The sequence below is a fragment of the Vidua macroura genome, chromosome 5, assembly GCF_024509145.1.
Source record: "Vidua macroura isolate BioBank_ID:100142 chromosome 5, ASM2450914v1, whole genome shotgun sequence".
Classification (NCBI taxonomy): Eukaryota; Metazoa; Chordata; class Aves; order Passeriformes; family Viduidae; genus Vidua; species Vidua macroura.
In genome coordinates this window covers 26290721-26317681 of record NC_071575.1, presented here as the reverse complement: position 1 = coordinate 26317681, position 26961 = coordinate 26290721, and the positions used below count along the sequence as shown (strand labels likewise).

General features: G+C 40.3%; 1 protein-coding gene across 6 annotated transcripts in view; it reads right to left on the bottom strand.

Annotated features, from left to right (window-relative positions):
• BICD1 (BICD cargo adaptor 1) overlaps nucleotides 1-26961 on the bottom strand; it is a 158057-nt gene that overhangs the window by 52770 nt on the left and 78326 nt on the right. For all 6 annotated transcript variants that reach the window (XM_053978425.1, XM_053978427.1, XM_053978426.1 and 3 more), the window contains exon 2: nucleotides 25187-25399. In XM_053978425.1, the coding sequence (XP_053834400.1) occupies nucleotides 25187-25399 (213 nt within the window). The remainder of the gene's footprint in view (nucleotides 1-25186; nucleotides 25400-26961) is intronic.

Below are 26961 nucleotides of genomic sequence, written 5' to 3'. Positions count from 1 at the left end.
CTATTTTAATTACAGCTGGCTGCCAGCTCAGTCCTACCTCCCTCTCTCTATTCCTCACACCAGTAATCAAGCTGTGCTGCCAAGGGATGCACGTGCCAGGTTGGAGCTCTCAGCTTAGCCTCCCCAACCTGCCCTGCCTTGAAGTACTACCCAAGCTCTGCTTTTTCCAATTTCCACGCTAAACCAATCTTTAGTCTTGGAAACACCAGCTAGACATTGCAACACCCATGTCTGTGAGCAAGTGCCTCTGCTCTCCCCTGCTGCGGATAGGCTGTGCTGCAGGACTGGGTGAGAGCACAGAAAGATGAGGGAGTTGACATGCAGACCCAGGGCTGGCCAGCAGTACCAGCAGTACCAATAAACCTGGTCCCTGGGTCAGTGCAGTTAAATTAGTAGAGGGCTGAGTTCAAATTAATCAGACATGTAACTAGTCCTGATCCTTAGCTTACCAAAGATCATAAAAGTAATAAAAATGGATCTCAAAGGGGCCCCTGGGCAGCATCTAGTAGTCCATTTATCTTTCCCAGGATAAGAGCAACTACATCTATGCCATTCCTGATATCCATCTAATCTCTTGTTAAAGACTTCCAACAATCCCATCAACTTTCCCAGACACTTGCTTCCTGGCTTTTGCCATAGATCTATTTTGAATGTCAAATCTGAAGCAGAGTCTTCCACACTGAAAGACAAAAACAGTATTTCTTCTCCTGCCCACAGAAGGAAAGAAATAAATGCATCTGTTCCTCCCTGTAGGAGACTTCCATTTGCCCACTCTATCCATCTTCAGCCATCTCTCAGCCTCTTCAACCAGAAAAGCAGGTAAGAAATGAGGATTCCAGATAGTTTCCACCACAGAGCAAACTCTTTAGATGCCCTTGCATGACATGCAGGGAGATGGGCAATGAACTACAACAAGAAGTACATATTGGAGGGGGGAAAAATAAAAGGAGACCCCAAATAACGCAGTAGTTCTTCACTGTTCCTCACACTGGAGGAGAAATACATTGAAAGAAATAAGAGATATTTAGTACTTTCTAAAAAGTAGAGTGAAAAAGTGGGTAAAGGAGATTAAAAAAAACCTCTTCACAGGTACAAATCTATTTCAAGGGGTCATCTGCTGGCACATTCTCTATTGTGCTGCAGAGGAGCTGTTGAGAGCTCAACATCAAAGGAGCTCTATAAGCCCGTGCTCATAGCAGAGCATCCCTCAACAAAATTATTCCTGCAGATCGTTGGCTGCAGAGGTGTTTTAAAAGCTCTGTGAATTGACACCCACCACCCTCCCAATGACAACAGGCTCTTTCAAGTTCCCCTTGAAAAATATCAATACAGTATAAAGGGTTTCTATGAAAAGAGGAACAACAAGAAAGTTAAACTTCACTAATTATTCTTCTCCAGATGGGCAGAGGCATGGCATCTTTAAACAAACACATCTGAGCCGCAGAATTTAAATATAATTACATGGCCAAATCTGTCATTATTAAGGGAGAGTACTTCCTCAAAGTCAGGAGCAATTGCAGTAATTGAAGTCCATGTAACATTACCCATCTGCTGCAAAAAGCAGCACAGCATTCTGCAGCCTATTTGACCTTGTGTGCAGAGCACGCACCCACCCCCACTAATTCTTCTGTGGCATGAACAGAAACATCAATTCAGAAACACCAGCTGATTAATATTAAAAAGATGAACATGCCTTGATGACTAATGGCTTTTTTTCATACGAGGCTTAGGGTTTTTATTTTAAAGCATATATTTGAATGACCTAGGTAGCAAATAAAGTCAAAGTTAAGTACCTCATCTGTCTGTAAACCACGACTTTTAGGACTGAATTTTAGACAAAATTTTTACTCATTACAGCATACATGGTGATTCATGAATACAAATGCCCACATAAAAGATTTGGTCAAGTAAATTGCACTGGAGGTTACCTGAATGTATTTATGGTCAGTAAAAATACCTGTACTCAGGAAGTGTGGCTGTAACACTCTTCACTGTTCAATATAAATTGGTTTGAAACCTGCTCTTGGCTTTTATAATCTGCCTCTTTTTTTTATTCTAATACAGAGCATAAATTTCACACATTTACTTTATACAAATGTATATTTATATACATCTTACAGTGAACTAATAATTTTCATGCTGACAGTTTTCTATCTTTGCCTTTAATGCTGCACAAACAAGATTCTTGCTGCTCAGCATGCAGGACAAATACAGGTGTAATACATGCCATAAGAACACAGTGCAAGGACTGACTATTAATGCTGCAGTTCTTACATACATTGAAGTATGTTGCCTATGGCTGCACAGCCTTAAAATCAAATTATTCCTTCAGGAATTGAATAAACACTATCATTAACTGCCTGCAATGCATCAAAATGGGAAAAAAAAAGCCATAAATTCTGTATTTGCTCAGGGAGGAAAATATCAAGCAAATTATGGGATTGTTTAGCTATGGGTATAAAAATTATGTTTAGATATATTTTTTTCTACTCTCTGGTGTTCCCCCTTAATACCACTGCTGTTTTCCTGTCACCATTTGTTTCTACTGGACTTTAACCCAGCTCACAATGGGTGTTAGTCTGACAGATGAAGCCTTCTGCTAAAACAGATCAATAATACATTAATAAGATACAGATAAAAACTAACTGGGAACACACACAAAAAAACCCTGCAAGCAGCCCTTCAGAAATCTAAAGATAAATCCACCCAAAGCACTGTTAATTTTCTATAAAGACCTTGCGGCGTGAGGAGGACAGTGGCAAATATCAAGTAATCTTGATGATCAGTATAGCACATGTGAGCAAACGGACTCAGCAGCTCTGGGGGCTCAGCTGCAGCAAGAAAAGGAAGGAGTTTTCCTGTCCTTGCTGAAGCTGTGCTCAAGGACCTTGATAAATGAAGAAGTACTTTCTTTCCAGATTTATGGAAATCTAGAAAAACACATCCATGTGAAAAGCAGAGGGGAAAACATTGAATTTCAAATATATTGTTCACCTAAGCCTCATCTATGGCAATATCAGTGTTTCCAAATTCTGAACTGAGCCTTCTCTCAAGCCTTCGAGCCTGCCAGTGACAGCTGGGTGAAATGGGGTGCCAGACTGGCCCCGCTGGTGGCCCGGGGAGATGAGGGCAGTGTGACAGCTTGTCCATCCAGCCCTCAGCCATGCCCCCGAGGTGCAAGGGCACCCATGGATAACAGGGAAGTGCTAGACTGTAAATCTCCAGGTACTGCTCAGAAACTTCCCTGGCAGTGAAGGACTGCAGTTCAAAATCTTAATGGCTCCCTCTGCTTCCTACCCTCCCATTAGACCACTGCTGATTGATAGCTTAAGCTCCTTTTGGTTTTTTTCTGATTTATTTTTAATATAAAATACAACAAAACATTAGAGAATGGCTCTGAATTCAGTGTTCTTAATTTTTCTCTGACTTCTTAAAGCTCTCAACCATGGCCTCAACATACCATCATTACTAATGACATTCAGTATCAGTTTCAGCAAATAACTACTTAAATGCAAGTTTTCTAGTTCTGATTCTGTCATGCACCCAATGGCCTGATACAGCACAACTGAACTCTGTTATACACTAAGAAAAGTGCAGCAGAATAATCAATCTAATAAAATGACAGCCAACCTCAGGGAGAAAAAACCAACATCACACTTGAACCAGGTCAGAATTCAGACAAGCAACAGGAATAAGATGAAATTTCATGAACTCCCCATTGTTCACTGATCAATATATTCTATGTCGTACCTACACAGTTGTGGACTTTTGTCAGGTTTTTCATCACTGAAATACTGCTACCAGTGTCTATAGAGAAAACAATCCAGGCTGCAACAATTCCTTGGGCTCTTAATTATTATACTGAGGGTGAGTTTACCCAGCATATCAACCAGAGAACTGGCTTGCCATCTTCCTGACCCTGTGTGTCTCCCTACAAATGTATGTATGGATCAATCATAGGATACACCGCACATCTGCACCATTCTCTCTGGGCATGGTAATGTAGGACATTGCCAAATACAAGGGCAGAATGGGAAAAATCCCCCAAACAGAACTTCCAGTGTAATCACAGCTTTTGGCAGTGCATTTCCCCTTGTTTAATAGTCTCTGCCTTTGATCACATCAGAACTTCCATAACATAGGTATTTTTTTCTTCAGCCTGTACAGTACCTCTTGTGAAGGACAGAAAGAACAAGGAGAAGAAATTAATCCTGCAGCCACATCTGTCTGCTCTTTGCCCTCATCCTCCCTTAGTTAATGGAGGCTCCTTAAGATCAAGTGGCCAAACTGCCCCAGTATATGAAAATAAAGTGCTACCCATTTTAATGTTCCAAAGTAGGGTGGACATGGCTTTGAAGCAGTTTGGTGCCTGCTACAGGAGTGCTGTAGCTGCAGCAAGCACAGGGAAGAAAGCTGAGCTGCTCTAGTAAAAGAAAATCTCCATTACAATTCAGAGACATTGATTATGCACCTTAAGAGGTACCAAGTCAAAATCTTTGCATTTCCATAAAGCAAGAAATTCTTTCTGTGCATAGTTCAAAGCTTCAAGTTTAAGCTAAATATCCATTTCTGGCCTCAGTCCTCAGAAAGTGGGAACCATCACTTTCCCTGTGGAGCTTTCCAGCCATCATCACTAAATGGGAAGCTTTTGAAGACAGCTCTCACATAGCAACAAAAGGACAAGACATGAGCCTTTGAACCCTAAATTATTTCCCTCTATACTCTTGAGTCCCTCAGAGATCAGGTGAGATTCAGGAGCATCTAGACAGAATGCAGATGTGCTCTTGTTAATTAGCCCAGCACAATATGGTATCACAACCCCTTCTACCAGGACCATTTTTGTAAAGAAATGCAGCATAAAGCCTAAATATTTTCCTCAGTCCATCCCATTAAGGGATTGGAGCTGCTGTTCTTTCATTTTCTTTTTTCTCATTCTCTCAGGGAAGTGTTTGGGTGACCCAGAGAAATTCCAGTAAATATTTTCTAAAATCTAAATATTGTACTGAAAGCTTTTCCTGCCCTGATTTGGTCTAAACTCAGTAATAAAAACCTACCACCCCAACATCACCACCAATTCCATTTTTGCTCTCACTACCATTTCTGGTCCTTTTTCTTCCCACTAAAGACTGTCCAAATGATTTGTTCTTTTGCCCCTCCAACCTTCACTTCTTATTTTTTTCAACAGAGGCATCAGTGTGCTGAACTTGCATCAAATGCTAATTTCTCCCCAATATCAGACATTCGGGTTAAACAGGGGTTTAATTAAAAGCATACAAATAATGTTTAATAGCTAAATTCAAATTTGCAAGGAATTAAAGATTGCTAATCTTGCAGGCTGATCCTTCACCAAACCTGATCAATAAAATGCATTCATATCTCAGTTTTGACATATGTTTTAAGCTATTTATTCATTTGCTAAAATAGAAGAAAATATCATGCCCCAATAACGGAAACCAGAAACAGACCAATAGCAGCAGTCTCTGTCACTGTTGTCTGTCTCAGGGGCAGAGAAACAAACCAGTCTCTAATAATCCTAGCGAACCTCAGGATATCTTCTGCAATCAAATGCCCTTTTTTTTTTTAATAAAATTTTCTCCCAAGTTTTCCCTTCATTTTAAGATCAAGGGTGAGAATACATATTTTTAACATATACCAGCCAGTGTGTGTTAATCAACCCACACTAAAAGCATACAATGGAAACAGTCATAAGATCGTATATATGACATATGTCCTGTTATATATATTATAATAGGGTTGGGGTTTTTTTGCAAGGCCCTGAATGTTTGCTTCAGATGAAGGGTAATAAATCAAAACTAGTCAGAACTTGACTAATCACAAACAAATTTTATTTTCCCTTATTATAGAACTCCAGCTAAACAGGTGTAACTGACTGTGGTAAGAGATACCCCATGCCAAAGGCTCCAGCATCATTCCCTTTCTTCCACACAGAAATCCTAAGACTGACCCAAATCCAGGACAATCAGGGGAGGAATTCAAACAGGAAACTTTCACACACTGTCAATTTGGTGAGCTTTGAAGAGGATCCCATGTTTCTGCTAAGTGCAAGACTGGAAGGGAGGGTAAAGAGGGCAGCAGGTCTCACAGCCTACATCAGCCTAGGCACAGCTATTTTCCTGCACTGGCCCAGAGGTCAAGCGCCAGCTCTCTGCCAGGCTCTGCACAAAGCCCGAGGGCTTCTCCCAGCCTGGCCAGTGGCTCAGAGATGGCCCCACTGTGGCAGTACCATTTATTTCATCACCACAACACCGGTGCTGAGTGTGAATCATGCTGCTAAGGACAGCCAATGCTCTGGATAAAGCTCAGCACAGCTCTCTGAACACACTGAAATACCACAGTATTTGTTTCAGACAGGAACTCCTCTTTGTTTCCCAAGGTGAAAGGGGACTGTTTTATATAAGGCAGTTTCCATTAGTATGGGCTTTCACAGGAGAACAAAAGCCAATGATACAACTTTTCCTGCCTAGAATATCAATTAGAAACTTGGATTTAGCATTGGTACACAGCTTTGGAAGTAAATGGGAAATGGAACAGAAGAGTTTATGTAGAAGGGATTTCTTAAAAGTGAAAAAAACCTTTCTTTAAAGAGGAAAACAGTTGTAATACCCTGTAAATGAATAACACACCAAAAAATGATGGGAAATTCTTAAAATACTCCATCAGGGAAAGTGCTGAATGTTGCTAGTGATTTCCATGTTTAGACACACAATATACATGTGAGAGTTGCTACATGACAGATTCTGTGTTCTCTTTTGCAATACATAAAGAAGAAACAAACAGATTGATACTAACTCTGTCAAAAGCTCTTCAGTATTAGGAACACTGGAAAGAAGATTACAATTTTTTGAACTTTGGTAGGGTAAGCACTACACTTCAGTTAGTGTTAGGAGTACAAGAATCCCAGGAATTTCTGAGCTTTAGGATGCAACCAGCATCCTCTTCATCCAAACTTCCTCCCTCATCTCACATAGATCACCAAGTGTCAAAGAGACCAAAAAAATGCAAGAGGGCAGCCAGTTACTAAAAATGGAAAGCTGAGCCTCAGTGCTCAACATCCCATTACAGGCAAAAAAAATCACCTCATTATAACAAATCTGTACAAATTATACACCTTAAATTAGTGCAGATTTTCTATTGGCAGTCAAAACAATGCAGGCTTTTATATAAAGAGGTGGGAAATTGGCAAAATATGTCCTGGTTAAAAAAAATAGTATTATTGCAAACAGGATTTATTTCCACAGTATTTTATCCCTCATATGAGTAAAATAAGTGTGTGCTATAGGAACAGACTGGTAAAATTATCTCACCAAGTAGGCAGGGAGTTGAACAGATGGCAGCACCAGGCATCACTAGACCTCACTTATAGAGATGATCTTTATCACTACCATAAGATTAGAAAATTACTTTCCTAAGAAATGAATACAACATTCTGAGGGTGAGGCAGAAATATTTTGTTTCCCATGGAATCAAAGATTATGGACTGTCCACCATGGTAATGTTAGTGGTTCTAAAAGGAAATCCCATACAGAGACAGCTAATTTCTCCTAATTTGTCTGCTGGTAGCGACCTTGGGTTTGGTTTCTTTGTAGGCAGGGTGTTCTTTTGGAGAAGATTATCTTGAACTGCACATCCACCTTCATCTTACCCATCAAAAAGACAAGTGTAGAGCATGCTTAGCGTGCCCAGCCACAACATGTGTGACAGCATTCACAGAGGGCAAACCATGGCGGCTTTGGGCACTTTTTGAATTTATAAAATTGCTTCTGTCTCCAACCAAAGCACTTTTTCCCCACTATGTGTTTCATACAAAGCTTTCTTCTTCCTGCCTGTTTATCCCATCCTGCCATATGTTCCAAAGGAGAAAGGTTTTAATTACAGCAGTTACTGAAGCACTTCTGTGCCTACAAAGCACTGCAGAGCCTTTTCAGAAAAAAAATAATTGGTTTTATCACTATAATCATTAACAGCTAAAAATTCCATTTGTGAGCTCTAAGTGAAGTGTTGCACACAGACAAAAAAAATTCATTCAATTCTACAGAATGGAAAAGACAAGCACTGAGGGTTTATGTGGTTGTTTTTTCCTTTGACTTAGCAAGCCATCATGTAAATGATTTAACAGCAACACAGAGAAATTTTCAGTAGCAATTTTCAAACAATGAGGCAAATATATGCTAGATATGGTTCAGCTGATGCCAAAGAGGAAGGGGGAAAAAGCACAAACACTTAAAGTCTCAAAAACTTATCCCTCACATAGACATTAGAAAAGTATAAGTCAAGTAAGTCCACAGAATGGAGCAGAGCTTCTCATGTCTGGTCTGGCACCAAGATGCTTCTTGTAGCCAGCTGGCTGGACCTTAAGGGAAAGAAAAGCCTTCTGGGGCAACTCTCACAGTGTTAGGAGGTTGGAAATGTTTTCTGTGCTGCAGAACTTTAGGCCAGTTCAACTCTTGCATTCATTTTTTGACAATAACTGTGAGGTTTAACACCCTTGAAGCAGGGGAAGTGCACAAAGCTGAGGGATGGTGATTTTTCTATAATGGCACGGTGCTGGAGGGCATAACCACTGCATTCCCTGAATAAGGACATTCTTAACCAAGTTGAAGATGCAGTACATGCCCAAGTTTGCCTTCAGGCGATTTTTACACTGAAAATAGTTGAAATGCACATATCTGGCCTGAGTAAGGCATGAAATTATTAAAAGGATAAGGCTGTAAAATACACTGAAAGTCAATAACACGCAGGTAAAGAATGGAAGACAGTTCTCCTGGGAGGGGATACACAGAAAAAATGTTTGAGTCCACAAGAGAAGACATATCTAGAGTTCTCCCTTTACTCAGAAACAACAGCAAGTGACATCTACAAAAGTAATTTCCTGGCTGAAAAAAAGACCTGGAATCAGCTTTAAATGTTGGGGTTTTTTTTTTCCATTAGCTCCTCTTAAAACTCCAATCCTACTTACCTTACACAGCAGCAATCTTGACAAACAAAAGCCTAGCATCTCATCAGTCCAGAGACAAGGCCCAGATACAACCTCTTCATGTTCATTATCTTCATCAGGAAAGATGCTCTACTAGTGCTTCTGGTTTTCTTTCATATCCATGTCCCCTCATAAGTCAACTGCTGTTCTGCTTATCCACTCCCAGAAAAGCCACTCTGGAACCACAGGAACTCATCCATTTCCTCTGGGAGAAAAATCCTCTTCAAATAAGCCCCACGTGCTGCCAGCCACTCAACAGCACAGGAAATCACTGTTAGCACCACGTTTCTGGCAATCAGTGCCCTCTGAAAGCCCAGCCATGCACAAGGGAGCTCAGCACACCCAGCCACATCTCCATCATCACAGGTAAACCTCCCAGGACAGCTACATCTTAAAATCTGGCTGGATTTAAGGTGTGAGATGCGACTTGGACTGTGTGACAGTGATATGTGATGAACAATTTACTTTAAAGGCAGTTTGAGTCCTCTTTTGAGAAAAAATAAGTAGGTAAGCACAGAGAAAGTTTTCCCAAGGTGAACATTATCTCTGCTATTAAAATAATTTGCTTATTCTCTATCTAGCTGCAGAAGTTCTTGAAAGAAATTGCATTTTTATATTTCAGCAAAGCTTCTCTCTCCAAGGTATGTGCAAGTTCTGGATACTGGTACAGCAATGGACATGCTGTTTAGCTGGTCAAATGCATGAACACCACACACATCAGCAGGAGCTGCAGCACAGGAGGAAACGTGAGGTGAGAGACATTTCATATTACAGGTGCACTTTGCTGATGGGTCAAATTACTGTTTCAGTGCTTATTGGTATTTTCTAAATGAAAAGTAGTTAACCCTCTATGAAAATGCTAAATAGTTTTTTTTTTTTAAAGTCTATCTTCTGGAGAACAAGAAAGTGCTTCCTAAAACCAAAATCAAAATGTCTACTTCACATACAACCTCTCTCAAACCAAATTAATTTTCCTCACCCTTGAAGGAACCAAGGCTGTGCAATAAAACCCCACATGATAAACTGAAAATTACAGCAAGGAAAAAAAAAATCTCAATCTAGCTGGAGAATATCCTAGCTGAAAAAACAAGTTCCATCTCTGTATTCATGAGAGAAGGCAGCAATAAATCATGTTTAGAAGTTAACCCCAATCATGCTGAAATAATGAAAGTCTCTAATGGATTACAGACAGGACATGGAAAGAGAAAGCCAGAAGAGAAGAAGGCAAATGGCTTCTCACCCCAACAGACCCTGAATTATGTGCTTCAGTGGAGGAAGTGACATGTGTGTATTTTACTTTATCGTTGTTTTCACAACCCATTTTACCATCCCATTGAATTACACCTTTACAGTGCCTGAACTGTTTTCCAGCTGCAGCACTAGATTTAAAAATAACTTGACCTTCCAGCCCTCAGATGGGAATGATGCTTGGAGCTGGCTCCACTACTACAAGGCACAACTAAGAGAAGTGATTCCCTTCTAAAACTCAGCATTAAAAAAAAAAAAAAAAAACTGTTAAAGAAAAATGCTTAAACACATGTAACAAAAACTGACTGTGGTTTTAGGTTTCTTGCAATAAGACAAGTATTGCAAGATGATGTAGCTTATAAATTTTGCAGCAGTATTGAAAAGAAAAGAAAGAATCATGGCTAAAGTTCCTTAAGCAGGGGTATGTAATAAAGAAGAAACCAGCCTATTTTGGTTTTAATGTCCTGGAATTGCTTACAATCCCTGAGGAAGAGGTCATTGCAATATGATACGAAAAACAGAATGATAAACCAGACTTTGCATTTGCTTCTTGATGGAAAGAAAGATTACCTCTCCAGTTCACTCTGAGTTATTGCCAAGATTTTTAATGAAATGACAACAGGGATGGAAACAATCTCCAATATATTTGCAACTGGAAAGCAAGGAGCTTTCCAGTTGCAGTTAAAATCAAACATTTTTTTGCTAACTAGCCTGTCTTTAAATAGGTGATCATGGCTCTTTGTGCCTCAAGGCACAGAGTTACAGAGGTTGTAGAAGTGGTTATTCTGACTGTGCAAAGAATCAGTATTTTTGATATTTCTGAATGCAGCTAAAAATAAAACTATATACTTTGGTAGGGTAAGTTGGCATTTCACTTTGTAACATGCAATTAGTGGATATGAAAAGGAAATATTCCCCAAAGTATATGGCAAAAGAATGGTTAATTTACATAAATGTTGCTGAAGCTGAGCTGGTGGTTGATTTGCCTTGCCTTTCTGATAGCTGCAGTGAGAAGCTGGGTAACAGCATGCATTGAATTCCTGACATTTGGTCCACAGCTCACCCAGGCAATCCACAGCCTGAATGCAGCACAAGACAGGTGGTGCAGCTGCCCTGTGCTGGAGCTGACCACAAAATAAGAGTTCATTACTCTTGATAACATGCTAAAAGGTGGATGTTTTCTTAAAAAGAAGCACCACCAAGACTGTGCACTTCCCATTTTAAGTTTAAAGACCCACCTAGTTTTATTTTTCCTTCCTAATACTCTAAAATTTTTCACTTTTTGAGCTTCAAAACATGCACTGTCATTACTTCTTTCCCTTGAAAATGTTAATATAATTTCAAGTGGACTAACAATACAGAAATGTTTTTGAATTTTATTAGCAATTTAAGATTAAATTTCACTTTTAGCAGATAAAGTGATTTATTTTAAAAGTGAGTTATGGCAGTTATGACTCTGGCATAAAGCTCCATCTCATAGCAGATTTGCTAGGAAGAAATTAGGTAGGTTAAGAGGAAGAAAGATTAAGTAATAAATTCTAGAGGGCAAGAAAAGTGGCAATGCAAAACCCATAACTGGCTTTTTTAAAGTATTTACAATAGATAAAAACAAAAATGCAAAGAGAGTATGTGAAAGCTGTCAAGGGGCTGACTTCAAATCACCACCACATTTACAGAGCACTAGCAAACCAAGTTGCACAAAAAACAGTTCTACATCCTGGACTCCAAAGCTCAAATATTTGGATGATGGTTGTGAAAAACACCATTCACTTTTGTTAAAATTTTAGAAGTTTAATAGTAATAAAATTAGTAATGAAAAGTAGGACATTAAGAGACAATAAAAAGCAAAGAATTACAGATGTCTGTGTGCCTAGCACTCCACCAAAAAGCACACCTTGCTAACAAAGGATTACCCCTTAAAAGCAATAGCCTATTGCATATTCATATATCTCATACATGAGTCAAACATTCCTTTCAAACTAGGGTGTTTCTGCTTAATTTTAGCTTCCCTTCCCCATCTTGTAAAGCAACCTTCTTGGTTCCTCAAAGTCTGAGCTTTCCCAATGAGAAGACAATAATTCTTCTCTTGGAATCTTGGTGGCTGTTGCTATCCAGATAGGATAATGCAAAGCATTTCTTGATTATCTTTTCCATTCCTTGAGCTAGTTACAAAAACTATCTTATATCACATAGTTTCTATTTTAATATTATGCTATAGCCTAAAAACTATATTTACCATACTACTTAAAAGAGATTAATACAGCATAACTTTCCAACATAACACAAATAGTATTCATTTTAATATTTGTGAAGAGCCAATTATATAATATGCATTTTTCACAATAATGGCTCAAAGATCTTCAATAAAATTAGTATCAAGAACACATCAATCATATAAATCTACATCTCTAGCTATGTCTTATCTGCTTAGCAACTTATTGTGCAGTAAAATGACAATGGGAATTGCTGCCAAAATAAGGTGAGCTCGAGCTCTACAAAGTGCCTATGAACATCTTGCAAAGGGGTCTGTAGATTCCATACTTCCTCACTGCATTTCTGCCTTGACCAAGGACATGGTTTTCCTCTCACATTTGTGGAGCACACCAACAGAGTGACCACACCAGCAGAGTGACTTCATATAGACCAAACTATCAAGTTTTCCCTTTAATATATTCCCTTTTATTTGACAACCAACCCCCATCCATACCTATTTCTTGAATTTTCTACTCTTTCTTCCCCGCTTTTCTCATGCATCTCTCTGTGTGCCTTATCTGGGAAGGGCAGATAGTCACAGCATGTGAGAGAAGCTGCTTGTGAAAGAAACACTTTCCTTCCTCCACACTGACCCAGAATTTTGCCCTTGCCACTTTAATCACATCCAGCTACTAAGCAAAGAAGCAGAATCCTGTGTCTTCTCACTGCTGTTGTGTTGCCACTTCCCTCAGGAAAACAAGACACAAGGGACCCCAAGAAACAAGTGCAAAACCCCCTGTATCATGAGCCAAACCTCACAGTGTTGCACTAGTGAAGAGCATTGCCTCTGGATGCCCTTTTCGTGACTAGGTGTGCAGGACTGGTGGGAAATGACCCATTTTTAACCCAGCTCACTTTGAGCTGACACTGTGATGCCACAGCCACTCTTCAGGCAGAGTTCACAGTGAGTGTCAGAGCAGACAGCCCAACCATTTCTCTGAACTCAAAAATCACAGCTCTACGACGATGCCTTCAAGGCACATTTAGCTGAAAGAGCCAACACACTGTGCTTCAGGAGGAGAGGAAAGGCTGCACAGGCAGAATGAATGAGCAGCAAAGGCAAAAATTGCATTCATATCTAGTCGTACCTATTTGATGGGGTTTATTTTAACAATAGCATCATAGAAGCAGACAAGCTCTGGTTATGTATGAGCATCTGCACGTACACATCTAAAACGTTTGCCAGCAAAAGTGCATTACTCTCAATCCTGAAGCTTAAGGGTGGATTTGACCATCACAATGAAAGGGTGATAACACTGTCTGACCTCTGCCTGACTTGCTGCCCACCTCCTGGATGCTGACTGGCACTGACTGCTGAGAATAACTAAAACTAAAAATAACCAGCTTGTGTCATATATTGTAATAAGGGCAAAGGGAGAAAAAGAGGTGGCACATTTGAGGCTCTTGCTGTTCACCCTTCTGTCACCTTCCTCTTATAAATTTTCCCCTTGTTGTAGAAAGCACAATTAGTACAGATGATGGGAGCCAAGAACTTATTAATGATTTCATACCAATGACAAAGTGGTAATGAGTTTGAGGTTTTGAGGCAGAAGTGGGGAACTGAAGAGAAGCATCTGCCCCACAGAGGACCACATTTAAGGATAGCCTCAAGGTTGCCACACAGAACAGACTTCAGTTTTGTAAGATGTAGTCTTAATGGGGAAATACCAGCATAAAGAGCATAAAAATATAAACCCCAAAGATGCTGACTTTCCTCATATTTTTCAGGGTTTCAGAGGTTTTGATTCTACAAGGTTTCTTTCTTTTTGTTGGGGGGGGGGGATTTTTTGCCAAAAACCTCTTTAGTAGTTGCTTACAATCCAAAGGCATAATTTAGATGTGTTTTGCTCCATCTTGCTCTGATTGCGCCTCACAAATCACGCACTTCTGGGGTCAGGGGGTCAGGTCACAGACAATGTTCCATGTCCTGGCAGCCAAGACACGTTCCCAGGAAAAGGTAAATCCCATTTCCCAAAATTACCTACTAAATCCCAGGAGAAACCCTTACAAACAAATTCGTATCGATTAAAAGACAAGAAAAAAAAATAGACTGAAAATAAACGTGGGTTTTGAACAAATAAGAGCAGATGTTGAAGCTCAAGCACCTTGGTTGATAATTACTGTCAACATATGATTAGCACCCATGAGTTTCCCTAAGGTCCAAGTAATTAATCACAGCTCCAGTAGAGATCACTGGGTTTTTCAGTTTTGTTTGATGGATCTCATCTCTGAACCAATGACCAGTCAGTGCCATCCATTCTGTACTGCTTAAAAATGAGCAAAAAGTTTAGGAGGAAAGAAAACAGGCAGTGATGCATCCATAGGCAGGGAACAGGAGAAAATCAACAACAGAAGGTACAATCATGCAGGGCTACAGTGCATATGTTAATTCCCAGGAGACAAGTGTGACCCTTGTGTACTGATGGCTGGGAATACATCCAGATTGCTGTTCTGTAATCCCAGTGAGATCCCAATGAGTACTGAAGGCTTAAAGCACTCAACAATTGCCAGGCACATTCTAACACTGAATGACTGGGAAGAAGTCTCTCAGGGAAGCTTTAATTATCTTTTTTCTTTTTTAACTGAAAACTGCTCAGGATATTAATAAAAAAATCAAAGGAAACTAATTAGAACAGGGGCAACAAACTTACCTTCATTTGTTGTTTAATATTCTTTATCAGTGACACATGTCACCACAATTTATGCCCTATTTGCTTATGCACTCAGGCAGTGAGGACTTCCAGCAAAAATTTCTCCTTTTCCTTATGCCTTTACTTTATCTGGAAGGCTACTTATTAAGGTTTTGGACTCAAGTTTCATAAAGTCTGGCACCCAGGGTATTTTTCCTTTCTCACTTAATCCCAGGCTAATGAATGAAGTCACAAGGTACAAGTGAGCACAGCTCCTGAGCTCTTGCTCCTGAGAGTCCAGATCACATTGCAAGGATTCTGTAAAAACTGGCAACGCAGCTAATCCCAGCAATGCCAAAAAACATCTTACTCCACACCACTTGAATAGAAAAAAGCCCAAGTAATTTTTAACCAGCAAATTAGTACTGAAAAAGAATGAGTCAGCTCAAGAAGTTCTTAAGAGGGCTTCCTCATCCAGAAACAAAAGCAAGGCAGAAAAGTTACACATTTTAAAAGTAGAGGCCACAAGAAAAAGCAAAATAATGTCTTGACAAGTTCAGAGAGGTGCTAGTCCAATATCCAAGCAGCCACTGGTGTGTGATACCAGTGGGATACTGGGAAACAAGGATATTATATCAAGATGCTTTCCCTGGCATCTCCTATCAGCCCTGGGCACTTGGACTGGATCTTCAGGTGGCAGAAGTACTGATGGCCCAATCCTCTATGAAACATGCCTCACTCTTCTTTAAACCCAGGTAACACCTCTGGCTTCCAGAGCTGTCCTCTCAGCACGTGCTCACTCAATACCCTGCACAAAGCGGGACACAAAGGGTTTGAAAACACCACCATGGCACAAATAAGGGGTCATTCTTTCAAAGAACTTATGTAAGACCCAGCACTGCCAGATCCCGATTTGATTAATTACTGCCCAAAGATTACCAAGGGCAGTGAAAGTGCACCCTCTTTCATTCTCTATTTGAGGCCCCTTTTCTGAAAGAAGGAGATGGGAGTTTGAGTATTTTTAATAAGGCACTCTGTATTTATGCAACAGTCCCTTGGTTATGCTCCATTATCCCACTTGGCCTTTTTTTGACCTCCCTAGTGTCCATTGTTTGACTCTGCTATTCCCAGCAGAGCTAAAAGCCTGAACCTTGCCAAAGAAAACAGTGTCATGAATGTGTCAAATCCCAAATTTGTATCCAAAATCCTTGTTTGGGCTCACTAACTGGAAACACAACCACTCAAAGATGCTTTTGGTGGCTTGCAAGTATATTTGAGGGTAAGAACAGCAAAACAATGAGATGGTTACCCTAAGAAAACAATGCCACAACAAAATGTATTTATCCTGAACCCTTGACCTTCCTATTCTATTACAGCTGCTGCTTATGAGGAGTATGAACTTAGAAAGACAACCATCTTATGAGTGATTATAGCAATTTAGGATCATAAAACACATTTCAGGAAACAAAAGGTGAATCTTTCCATAGCCACCTTTGGTTTCACCTGAGTGGTTTGTCAGCCAAATTGTGAAGCAAGAATCCAAAGAAAGCTTTTGGTGGCAACGAAGTCAGAAGATGGAGCTGAATGGCAGATCTGTAATTAAATCTTTGTCTGTTAATAGGAACACTCCGAAGCAGTTGACAGTGGTCTTGCAGCCTGTACTCAAAGCTCTTTCTCTCCCAGAGAGACAGCATCAGTCTATTAGTATACCCATTAATTTCACAGCATGAAGAGAGATTTGGTAGTATTGCAAGCCACAGCTTGCTGTATCTTTTTGTCTCCAAGATAAAGAAAATTATTTTGTTTCTTTCCAGAAGTCCTGTGAACAGGGAAAGTACATGTACAGAGCAGAGGAAACCATGTAACAAGCTTTCAGACTAATCGCCATCTGAAGTTTTTCCTGAAAGCAGATGGAAACAATATATTTTTAGCCATTTTTGCAGCCTCTTAAGGCAAAAACATCACCCATTAACACTATCAGCGAAAAAGAGAGAAACATTTATGAGGGTGGCCTGGCAGAATCTCCCTATGGCAGGCTTTTCTAAACACAGGTGAGAGAAAATAAAAACACCTCTCAGTGGGCAAAATAACACATATTATAAGCCTAATTTAGAGCTGGTTCTAACCAGTTGACAATAACTTCCAAAACAAAGGAATGTAAATATTGTCAACTCTACTGATTATGCTGAAAATGCCCTAAATTGAGATGTGAGCACTCTCCTGATAGGCAGAACAGTTCTGCCGTTTCTCTATCACACCCAGCTCCACTTTGTTTCTCAGACACCTGACACCCACCCCTCATTGACCATGAGGCTGACCATGAGTCATGACCATTGGCTGCTGTAGCAGCACTAGAGCTCACTCTATCTCACTCCTACAGCTTTTTTTGAAAAAGCAGTGCTTGCATTAAGGTCCATTAGGATCAAAACACCATTAACAATGTCCATGTTGAATACTTCAGCATATTTTCTTAATTATACTCCTTCTAAAAATCACAGAATCATTCAGGTTAGAAAATATCTCAATCATCAAGTCCAACCATTAACGCAGCATGTCCAGTGCACCATTCAACCACATCCACAAATAACATAGCCATGTGTCTTTTAAATGCCACCAGGGCTGGTGACCCCAGCACCTCCCTGGGCAGCCTGTTCCAATGCTTGAGCACTCTTGTGGGGAAGAATTTCTTTCTTAGTATTCAATCCAGACTCCCTTGACATCAACTGGAGGCCATTTCCTCTTGTCCTACCACTTGTTACTTAGGAGAAGAGACCAATCCCCATCTCGCTACAATTCCTTTCAGGAAGTTGCAAACAGTGATAAAGGCTCCTCTGAGCCTCCTTTTCTCCACACTAAATACCCCCAGCTCCCTCAGCTGCTCCTCATAGGACTTGTGTTCCAGACCCTTGATCCACTGCCCTTCTCTGGACTTGCTCCAGCACCTCAATGTCCTTCTTGTCACATCTTTCATGCCACAAAACTGGACACAGGAATCAAGGTGTGGCCTCACCAGTGCTGAGTACTGGGGATCAATCCCTGTCTGGTCCTGCTGGCCACACTATTGCTGGTACAGGCCAGGTGCCATTGGCCTTCTTGACCACCTGGGCACAGCTGGCTCACGTTCAGCTGCTGTCAACCAGCACCCCCAGGCCCTTTTCCACCAGGGAGATTTCCCGCCACTGTCTTCCAAGCCTGTAGTGATTCTTGGGGTTGTTGTGGCCCAAATACAGGATTTTGCCTTGTTGAACCTCATTCTTTTGTCCTCAGCCCATCAACCCAGCCTGTCCAGATCTCTCTGCAGAGCCTTTCTCCCCTCCAACAGAACAACATTTCTGCCCAACTCGGTGCTGTCTGCAAAATGGCTAAGGGTGCACTTGATCCCCTTGTCCAGGTCACGATACAAGGCTCTTGCTGCAAGTGCCACCTTAATATCAGCAAGGAGATAAATATTTATAATGCAAGTTTTCTTTGACTGGCGTAGATGCCAAAGCAAACTTCCACTCCACATAGATTGAGTGGGATAAGGCTGTGCATGCAGACACTGGAAAGCACAGGACAACACCACAAGGGAGCAGATGAGATCATGTAGGGATCCTGCATGGTCAGAATCAACACTGCAGTCACTTAAATCACTTCACTGTCTGGGGTAAACACCAGAGCACAACCACAGGGTTCCTGTTCTAGGCACAAAGGAAATTAGACAACTACAAGAAAAGCAAGCTAACAAAAGTGAAGAGAGTTCACTAGCTTTGTCACTACAGCCAAGCAGCTAAAAGGTGTTTCTGCAGCACATAATTCCTAGCAGTGATTCCTCTCCCAGACTTAGCTTTTCTGTCTTTTTTCAATGCAGAGTTGGTAAAAGTCACCTCACTTGGTTACCCAGAGTACCTCCCTCCAAGAGCTCAGCAGTTAGGCCACCTGCCGTGGAAGGGCCAGGCTGCAGACCACACTCTCTCTGAGGGATGGAGACAGCCTGTGCTGAGGGCTGCCACCTCACAGAGTAGAGGCTGCGATTCTGCTCTCTGACCCAATTAATATTAAGTACTTCTTATCCAACTTTAATTGATATGGGGACTAGAATTTGTTCCCTATTCCCATCTGAGTGGTTTAGCCTTTAGGCTACAGTCATTCTCATCAGCTTGCTCAGCCTCACTCTTCCTGGCCCACAAAACACTACCTCCCAACAATGTGGAACAGCTTCATCTGCAGGAACAAAGAGCCTGCCAACCAACTGCTAGGGCACTTTCTTCAGAGAACAAAGTAGATTCACAAATCCCAGGACAGAGAATAAACTGGAGACCCAAACTTCACCACCACAGTCATCAGATGGAAGGAAATCACTCAGTGAGGTGGCCAGCTGGGAAACCTCTCCTTGGAAGACCCCAGTAGCTCCTACAGCTGTACTCAACAGGGTAGTGACAGACCTCAGGCCAAGCCATACCTTTATATGGACACAAAATTTTACAAAAGGTAGAAATTGAAGCACCTAATACCTGTGGGAGCTTCCAGCAGTAGATGACAATTGAATGTACAAAGGATCTAAGGGCATCCTGCATTATACAGGATACACTATGTACCCAAATCTAAACCCAAAGCAGAAAAACAGGAATCTGAAATTGGTGTGTTTGCTCTGGTTGCACCATGATGGCATATTGACTATATGTGTTCACATTTAAAAGTTTCAAGTTTTAATTAAAATTGTAAAAGACAAAAAAACCCCTAATTTTTCAGATTGAAAGAATGTAATTTCTAAATAGGAAACAGCAGATTTTGATTTAAGCCACGTTTAATATAGAAAGTCCAGTTCTGAATATATAACTTTTTAGATGAAAGCCAGCTTGAAGACAATGATTGTAATTTTTTTCTGTTTTCAAACCTTAGTTCCCCTCAAAAAAATCCAGGCTACCATGGCCACACATTTTCTGATTAGCATGAAATGCAAGATTTTTGTACTGCTGAAGTGAATCAATGTTTAGCTATTGATTTCAAGGGCACCAGGGCAGCACTTCACCTTAGACATTTTTTCACCTGCTTTTGGCAAATAATACATCACAAATTTCTATTTTTCTCTCCACCCACTCTTCCACTGCCCTCTTTCCTGTTTTTCCCCTCCAGAAACCCAGGTGTGTGCTGTTTCCATGGCCCATTAATATTGTCATCACATAAAGCCCCCTGTTCATCTGTTATCTCATGGGCTGCAGGCACCCAGGTGCCCATTTCTTTCTGCAATTCATGCAGCTGCTGCAGTGGCTTTTTGTAGAGAGCCTATGGAGTTTTAACCCTTTTCCATCCTGGTTTTCTCCTTTTCACTAGTCTTAATGGGAAGAAAGAGCTGGTCCATACCTGCCAGCCCCTTCAGACACCAAGACATTCACCCACCCACCCCAAACAACTTGTCAGCCTAATCTCATAACACCTACAAATCTTGAACTGTATCACCACTCATCTCCATTTTCTACACTGTCACCTGCTTCAATCTTTACCTCATTCTCTTTCCCCTCCAGTTGCCACTTGTTTTGAGTCAGATGCCCAGCTCCAAGGTGTTCAGCCTTCCCATGATGGAGGAGTATATACAGACATCATCTCTATATGGAGATTTCCTGTCTGTGAGCATGGAAAAACTTGCTCCAGCTTCTGAGCTGGGTCATCTGGGCTTTCATAACCATATCTGCCAGTTATCAGCTTCAAGGTAGTGATTTCATCTCTATACACCAATAAAAGTTATGGTTATCATGAGAAGAGATTTTCTCACTGGCACAAATGAGAAAAAGTTACTCATCTCCCAGCTATAAGTGAACAGTGCTTTTAAACAGGAGAAAAACAGATTCCAGAAAATTAGAAAAAGATAAAATATTGTCTTTTAAAGACATGTTTTTTCAAAGTATTTTTTAAACATTTATAATAAATGAGGGCAATTTATATACTGTTAGTGAAGGTTACATGATTTAATAACCATAATGATCTCACCATACAGAGAGGCCACCATCATAAACTGTGTGATGCCTAACATACAGATTTTGTAAATCTAGTCTCTCACTGCTAAAATATTGTATCTCTAGTCTCAGTTTTAAAATCTGCATAGTTTTGGTTCAAATTAAACAGCCTACATTCCCTATCTGAGGTCTTGGTGGGAGAAGAAAAATCTACCAGCTTTTCAAAGTGTATATTTTATTTAGTTAGGTGATAGTTAATAGGATTCCTATTCAACATTCTAGGGATTTTTATTACATCAAAAATAAAGCTGGTGGTGTTTTACTCTTTTAATCATTTTAACATGAAGTAGAAAGCTATCTATGTTCAGAGATTCCTGGTTCATTAATGCCCATCAGGGTGAAGCACATGATCAAGTTCTCAAAAAAGCATCTTTTCCAAGATATGGGTACTGAAATCAGTTTGTTTGTTTTTGCAGTCTGAGGTGCATAATTCTCCAGAGACTTGAGCCTGATATATTCCCTTTTATAGCAAGGGAGATGCAGGTCAAGCTGCCCTGCAGACATCAGCTGTGACTGTAAGGCAGATACTTGCTAAAATGTATGAATTTTTAAACTCCAGGGCTAAGGAATTCCCAGGGTTGCTAAAAGCCATCAGCATTCATGTAAGTGCATTCTGATGGTTCAGAAAATGCTCACACACATTCATATGACTATGGATTTCTGTGCAAATTCAAAGAGCACAATGAATTCATCAGATAACTGCCATGACAAGCTGCAGAGTAGAGAAGCACTGAGTGTATTATTTAGGAGTGTGATACCAATAACAGGGGTCATTTGTTGAAAACCCACCTATCTACTGAAGACTGATAATGGGCTATTGAATGTCACTGCATGAGTAATAAAAGTCACAGCATCCCATTGTGAGATGCTCTGCCCAGAGGGAGGAGCCAAGCATTTCTACTGGATATAATCGTGAGTTTCTGGAATACCAGCAAGGCTTTTGCTGCACTGGATTTCCCAGAAGAACAGCTTCCTCTTCAGAGGAAGACCTACACCCTTTTCTACAGGATGACACTCCAGGAGGACTGCGGCCACAATTCCAATTGGACTGCTGCAAACACCCTGACCAACAGGGTATCAGGTTGAAGACTGATAAGTCTTCAGTACCCTAAGTGGATGAGTGCATGGAGAAACTACCATACATTTGTGTCATCCATGCAAAAACACTATGCCCAGAACCACACAGCTGTTATTCAAACCTTTATGTAAGGCTGAAGGTGAAAGGAATTATTTTTTTGCTTGTTAGTTTAGTTTATTAAATATCTTAAGGCCTAAAAAACAGCCATAAAGCGTGTTTTTCTTGAGGGGAAGAGGTAATGGGCAGGGAGGGGAAAAGACAGGACACAATCAGGTTACTTATGTCCAGAATCTACCCATCTACCTTTGCATCACTCAGTTCAGAAACCCACATAAAAATGACATTTTTTCTTTCATTTTTTTCTCTAATTAGATTTCCAGATTTACTGCCTAAAGAGACAAATTGCTTCCTCATTGTAGCAATCCACCCACGGCAGCACCTAATTCTGGCTTTACCCCAAAACATACCAGACACTCCATAATTTTTTTCCTCACCTTTTTAGCTGTCAAGATTTGGAGTAAGTTTAGTCTGCTTTTTCCTGCTTGCAGGAGGCAGAACCAAGCAGACAAATTCATAAACACTTACAGGAGAAGGTCATGTCCTTTCTGCAGGCGCTTGGACATGACAGCTACAGTACCAAGGGATACCAGGCTGGGCACAAGTGAGATTCTTTTGAGCACAAGTTGAAATACCAGCATAATTCAGTGAGAAAAAAAATCACAAAGAGCCTGAAGTAAGTGCCAATCACCTTCTATCTCTTATTATTATTATTCAAGTAATTAATCATAATAGTGTGTGGTGTAATGAACTGATTGCACTAATTCTATTTATGTTGCCTACACTGATTGTAGTAACACAAAATAAAAATTCCACATAGTCAAGGATTTGATACTTGGAGTACAACATCATCTTAGTAATAACAATCAGTTTATCAGCCTTATTTTTATTCAAGTAAATTCCTTTACTGCATTTTAATTAACTACTATGGCTTGATTCTATTTAGCATTAGAGCAGGAAATAATTGCAGCTGGCTTCACACTAGGGGTTACTATTATCAGCAAAGAAATGAGGACAATCAATATTCCAGGGAGGACAGGTACTGAAACTGCCTCCTGAACAAACTGCAGATCAATAACCATCATAGAAAATGGAAGGGAGATTTGCATTTGAAGGAATCCCAGAGGAAAAGAATGGAGTAGAAAGACAAATGTGCATTTTTTCTAACTTGGTTGCTCATTTGTATCTGAACCCCAAGCCATCAAGGACCTGTGAGCTAGACCAAGCAGGTAGGGCTGTCAGCAGCTGGCTGCCTGCCACCAAGAATATTTTAAGATAGGATTTTAGGACAAGTAGATCAAAAATAATTACAAATAGATTTGATTTTCTTTTGTTAATCCCTGCAACAGCAATTGCAATCACATACTTTAAGTGGAATATGTGAACAACTGGAATGTGTGTACTCCTTCCTGAAACCTGATCTGTATTATGGGCAAGTCCAGTACAATAAAAATGTTCAATGGGAGTAAAGGCCTCAGTTGCAGGGACACCCTGTTCCAGGGCTTTCTGTATGCTAACAGGATGCTATTCCATTCAGCTACAGAAAACATAGTAACCATTAATATTAACAAATTAATGCATTAAGTAATCACTTTCAAGAATCACATAGGAAGTATCTCCTCCAGCAGCTGGACAGTAGGGAGAATCCTTATGTCTAAACATTCCTGGAGAATGCAGGCAAGATGTGGGCTCATTTCCAAGTGCTGCCCTCCCCTGCATGTAGTTGTTCTGCTACATTCCATAATTTCCAGATTCCAATGGGAAAAAAAAGTTATTAAATATTACTTAATTCTCCATCAAAATTATTTGATGTCTCACACGGTCAATAACTACATCTGACTTCCTTACTGTTGCCCATTTTCTCAACATGAGCATGCAATTTTAATTTTGCTTTACAGTAGAAGAAAACTAGCAAAAGCTTCATTTAATTCTAGGCAGTCCAGAATACCTGCGAAATTATGTAAATGCTAAGAAAGAAAAGTTGCATAAATATCAGAAGTGTGCAGAAAATGTGCTGATGTAAAATTCAGTACTATAAAATACAGTGCAAAATGATAAGGGTGCTTAGGCAATTACAGCTTCTTGAATTGGTTTTATTATATTTGTAAGGTGGTGGTGTTGTTTAAAACCAATAGAAGTTATATTTTCTCCTTTCTAAATTGTAGCCTTCTCAGGCCACGTGGTTTCTGGGAATATCACAGATAGGGAGGTGAGCATTTTCATTTCCTGTAATATTTTGTTTACTCAGAGCCATATTATCCATGTGTGCTAGATTGCAAGGCAAGATGTATTCAATTGTCATCTGTTAGAGGTGTGGCAGTTATCTTCTCTTAATTGGGCAGTTTTCTTTATCTCTTCCACAAACCAATCCTCCCCCAGGGGAGACATCTTCTGTTCATGGGCTATTGAATGTCACTGCATGAGTAATAAAAGTCACAGCATCCCATTGTGAGATGCTCTGCCCAGAGGGAGGAGCCAAGCATTTCTACTGGATATAATCGTGAGTTTCTGGAATACCAGCAAGGCTTTTGCTGCACTGGATTTCCCAGAAGAACAGCTTCCTCTTCAGAGGAAGACCTACACCCTTTTCTACAGGATGACACTCCAGGAGGACTGCGGCCACAATTCCAATTGGACTGCTGCAAACACCCTGACCAACAGGGTATCAGGTTGTATTCTGACTCTGTCAGTGTTGTTTTGATTCACTGCATTGTTTATTTTATCTTTTTATTTTCTTCCTTAATAAAAACTTTTATTCCTACTCTCATATTTTGGCCTGAAAGCCCCCTTTAATTTCGAATTTATAACCATTCGGAGGGAGAGAGTCTACACATTTTTTCCATTTCAGAAGAGGCTCCTGCCTTCCTTAGCAGACACCTGTCTTTTCAAACGAAGACACCATGATACGCCAAAGAAATTCAGCCCCATTTACCTCTTTCAAGTCTTGGACAATAGCAGTGAGGCGCTCATTCTCTGCCTGAACGTTGGTGACCACAGCCCTGCTCTGCTTGAGCTCATTCTGCATCTCCAAAATCTTGCCCAGGTAATAGGCTTCCTTTGATGCAGACTCCTGGAGAAGAGTCTCTTCCCGCGTTTCACCATCTTCAGCCACTTTGCGGTGAACAGAGAAGGACTGGCCAAAAGCCTGCAAGGGGAAAACAGAGCACTGTAAAAACCTACTGAAGCCCTAGAACAATTAACAACAGTACTGAGTGGCTGCACAGCCAGCAGGAATGGGATAGATCTGCAAATCCAAAACTCTGACCTATTAAACACTGTCCCAGCAACTGAGGGCCACCATCCCACTTAGCTGGAATGAAGAAGCATCTTGAGGCTGCTCCGGTTTGCAGTCTGGATTTATGGCCCCCATCCAGTCAACCTCCACTGAGATCAAGATGGTGCTCTGCTAACTGGCCATTAATTAGTGCCAATGTTTAATCCTCCTGCAGGAGGCCAGCCCATAATTCATCAACTCCTTTCTTCTCTGGTTCCACAAAATAAACGCGTGGTTTGTTTTGGTTTAAAGAGCATAAATAGCTGACAATTCTCACTGAATTGCTTTCCATTTCCAACAACCTTTTCCTATAGGAGCTCATCTCCTGATATGGAAAAATGTTCCTATAACCTGGAAGAAAAAGAAATTACCTGAGAACCAAGCAGTGGCCATCTACACCTCTGGGATGCTAAACACAGTGTGTCAGCCCCTTCATTTCATTTATACTCAGTGTTTTTGCTTCTGTTGGCTATTTAACTGTTTGAGAAGTGTTTAAACAGAGAGGTAACTTCAGTGCCTGTCTTCTTGTTACTGGCTTACACTGATCAATTTAATAAGACAGTATTTCTTAGTGACAATTTCTGATGTTATTTTGGACAGCTCTGGAGCAACCTGAAAGAAAGCAATCTACAAGCCATGATAGTCGACCTGATGGAGATATCATTTAGCTACAAAAAATGGGGGAAAACCCAGCAAAAATATAAAACAAACAAACAAAAAAAAGTAATAAAATAATTGACACAAAAAATAAAAATAGCAATAAAATATAAAATAAAAGCAAAATCTGATTTGAGTGTATTACCTTTTAGAAAAAGACACTTAGTTGAAAATGACATGACCTGATTCTGGAGAAAGACCAAAGAGGGCTTCTAATGTGAAGAATCTTTAGCCTAACACAGGCAGAAGTTCTCTCATGTATCTTAAATCCAAGTGAACACATCTGAAAAATCACAATTTTTTTTTCTCCTAATACATGAGAGGAATTTGAGTATGGTAACATGCTATTTCAATGAAAAATTATCCCTAGAAGCCTCATACCTACCCAATTCTTTAGAACCACAGCACACATTTGTACCCACTGTGAGCTGTGGCCTCCTTTGCCTTCCCATCGATAAGCCTTGCCAAATTAAATCCATTGTTTTACTGCTGCTATTTATAGACTTTCAGAACACGTTCTAAGCTTCACTGGCAGTGGAACTGAAGCAACCCTTATAAACTTCAAAGTAAAACTCTCTTCAAAAACTTCTCAACTTTTAAGTCTACTTCACTTGGAGAATCCTGTGAACTCAGCATTAAAGGATTCTAAAAATATTCAATAATGTATTAACCCAGCTGTCTTCTCAAAAAGCTGTAAGTTACTGAAATAGCAAGCGTCAGCAACTTGCCAAACAGGATTTTCCCAATAACAAGAAATTCAATTTAATGAAACTTAA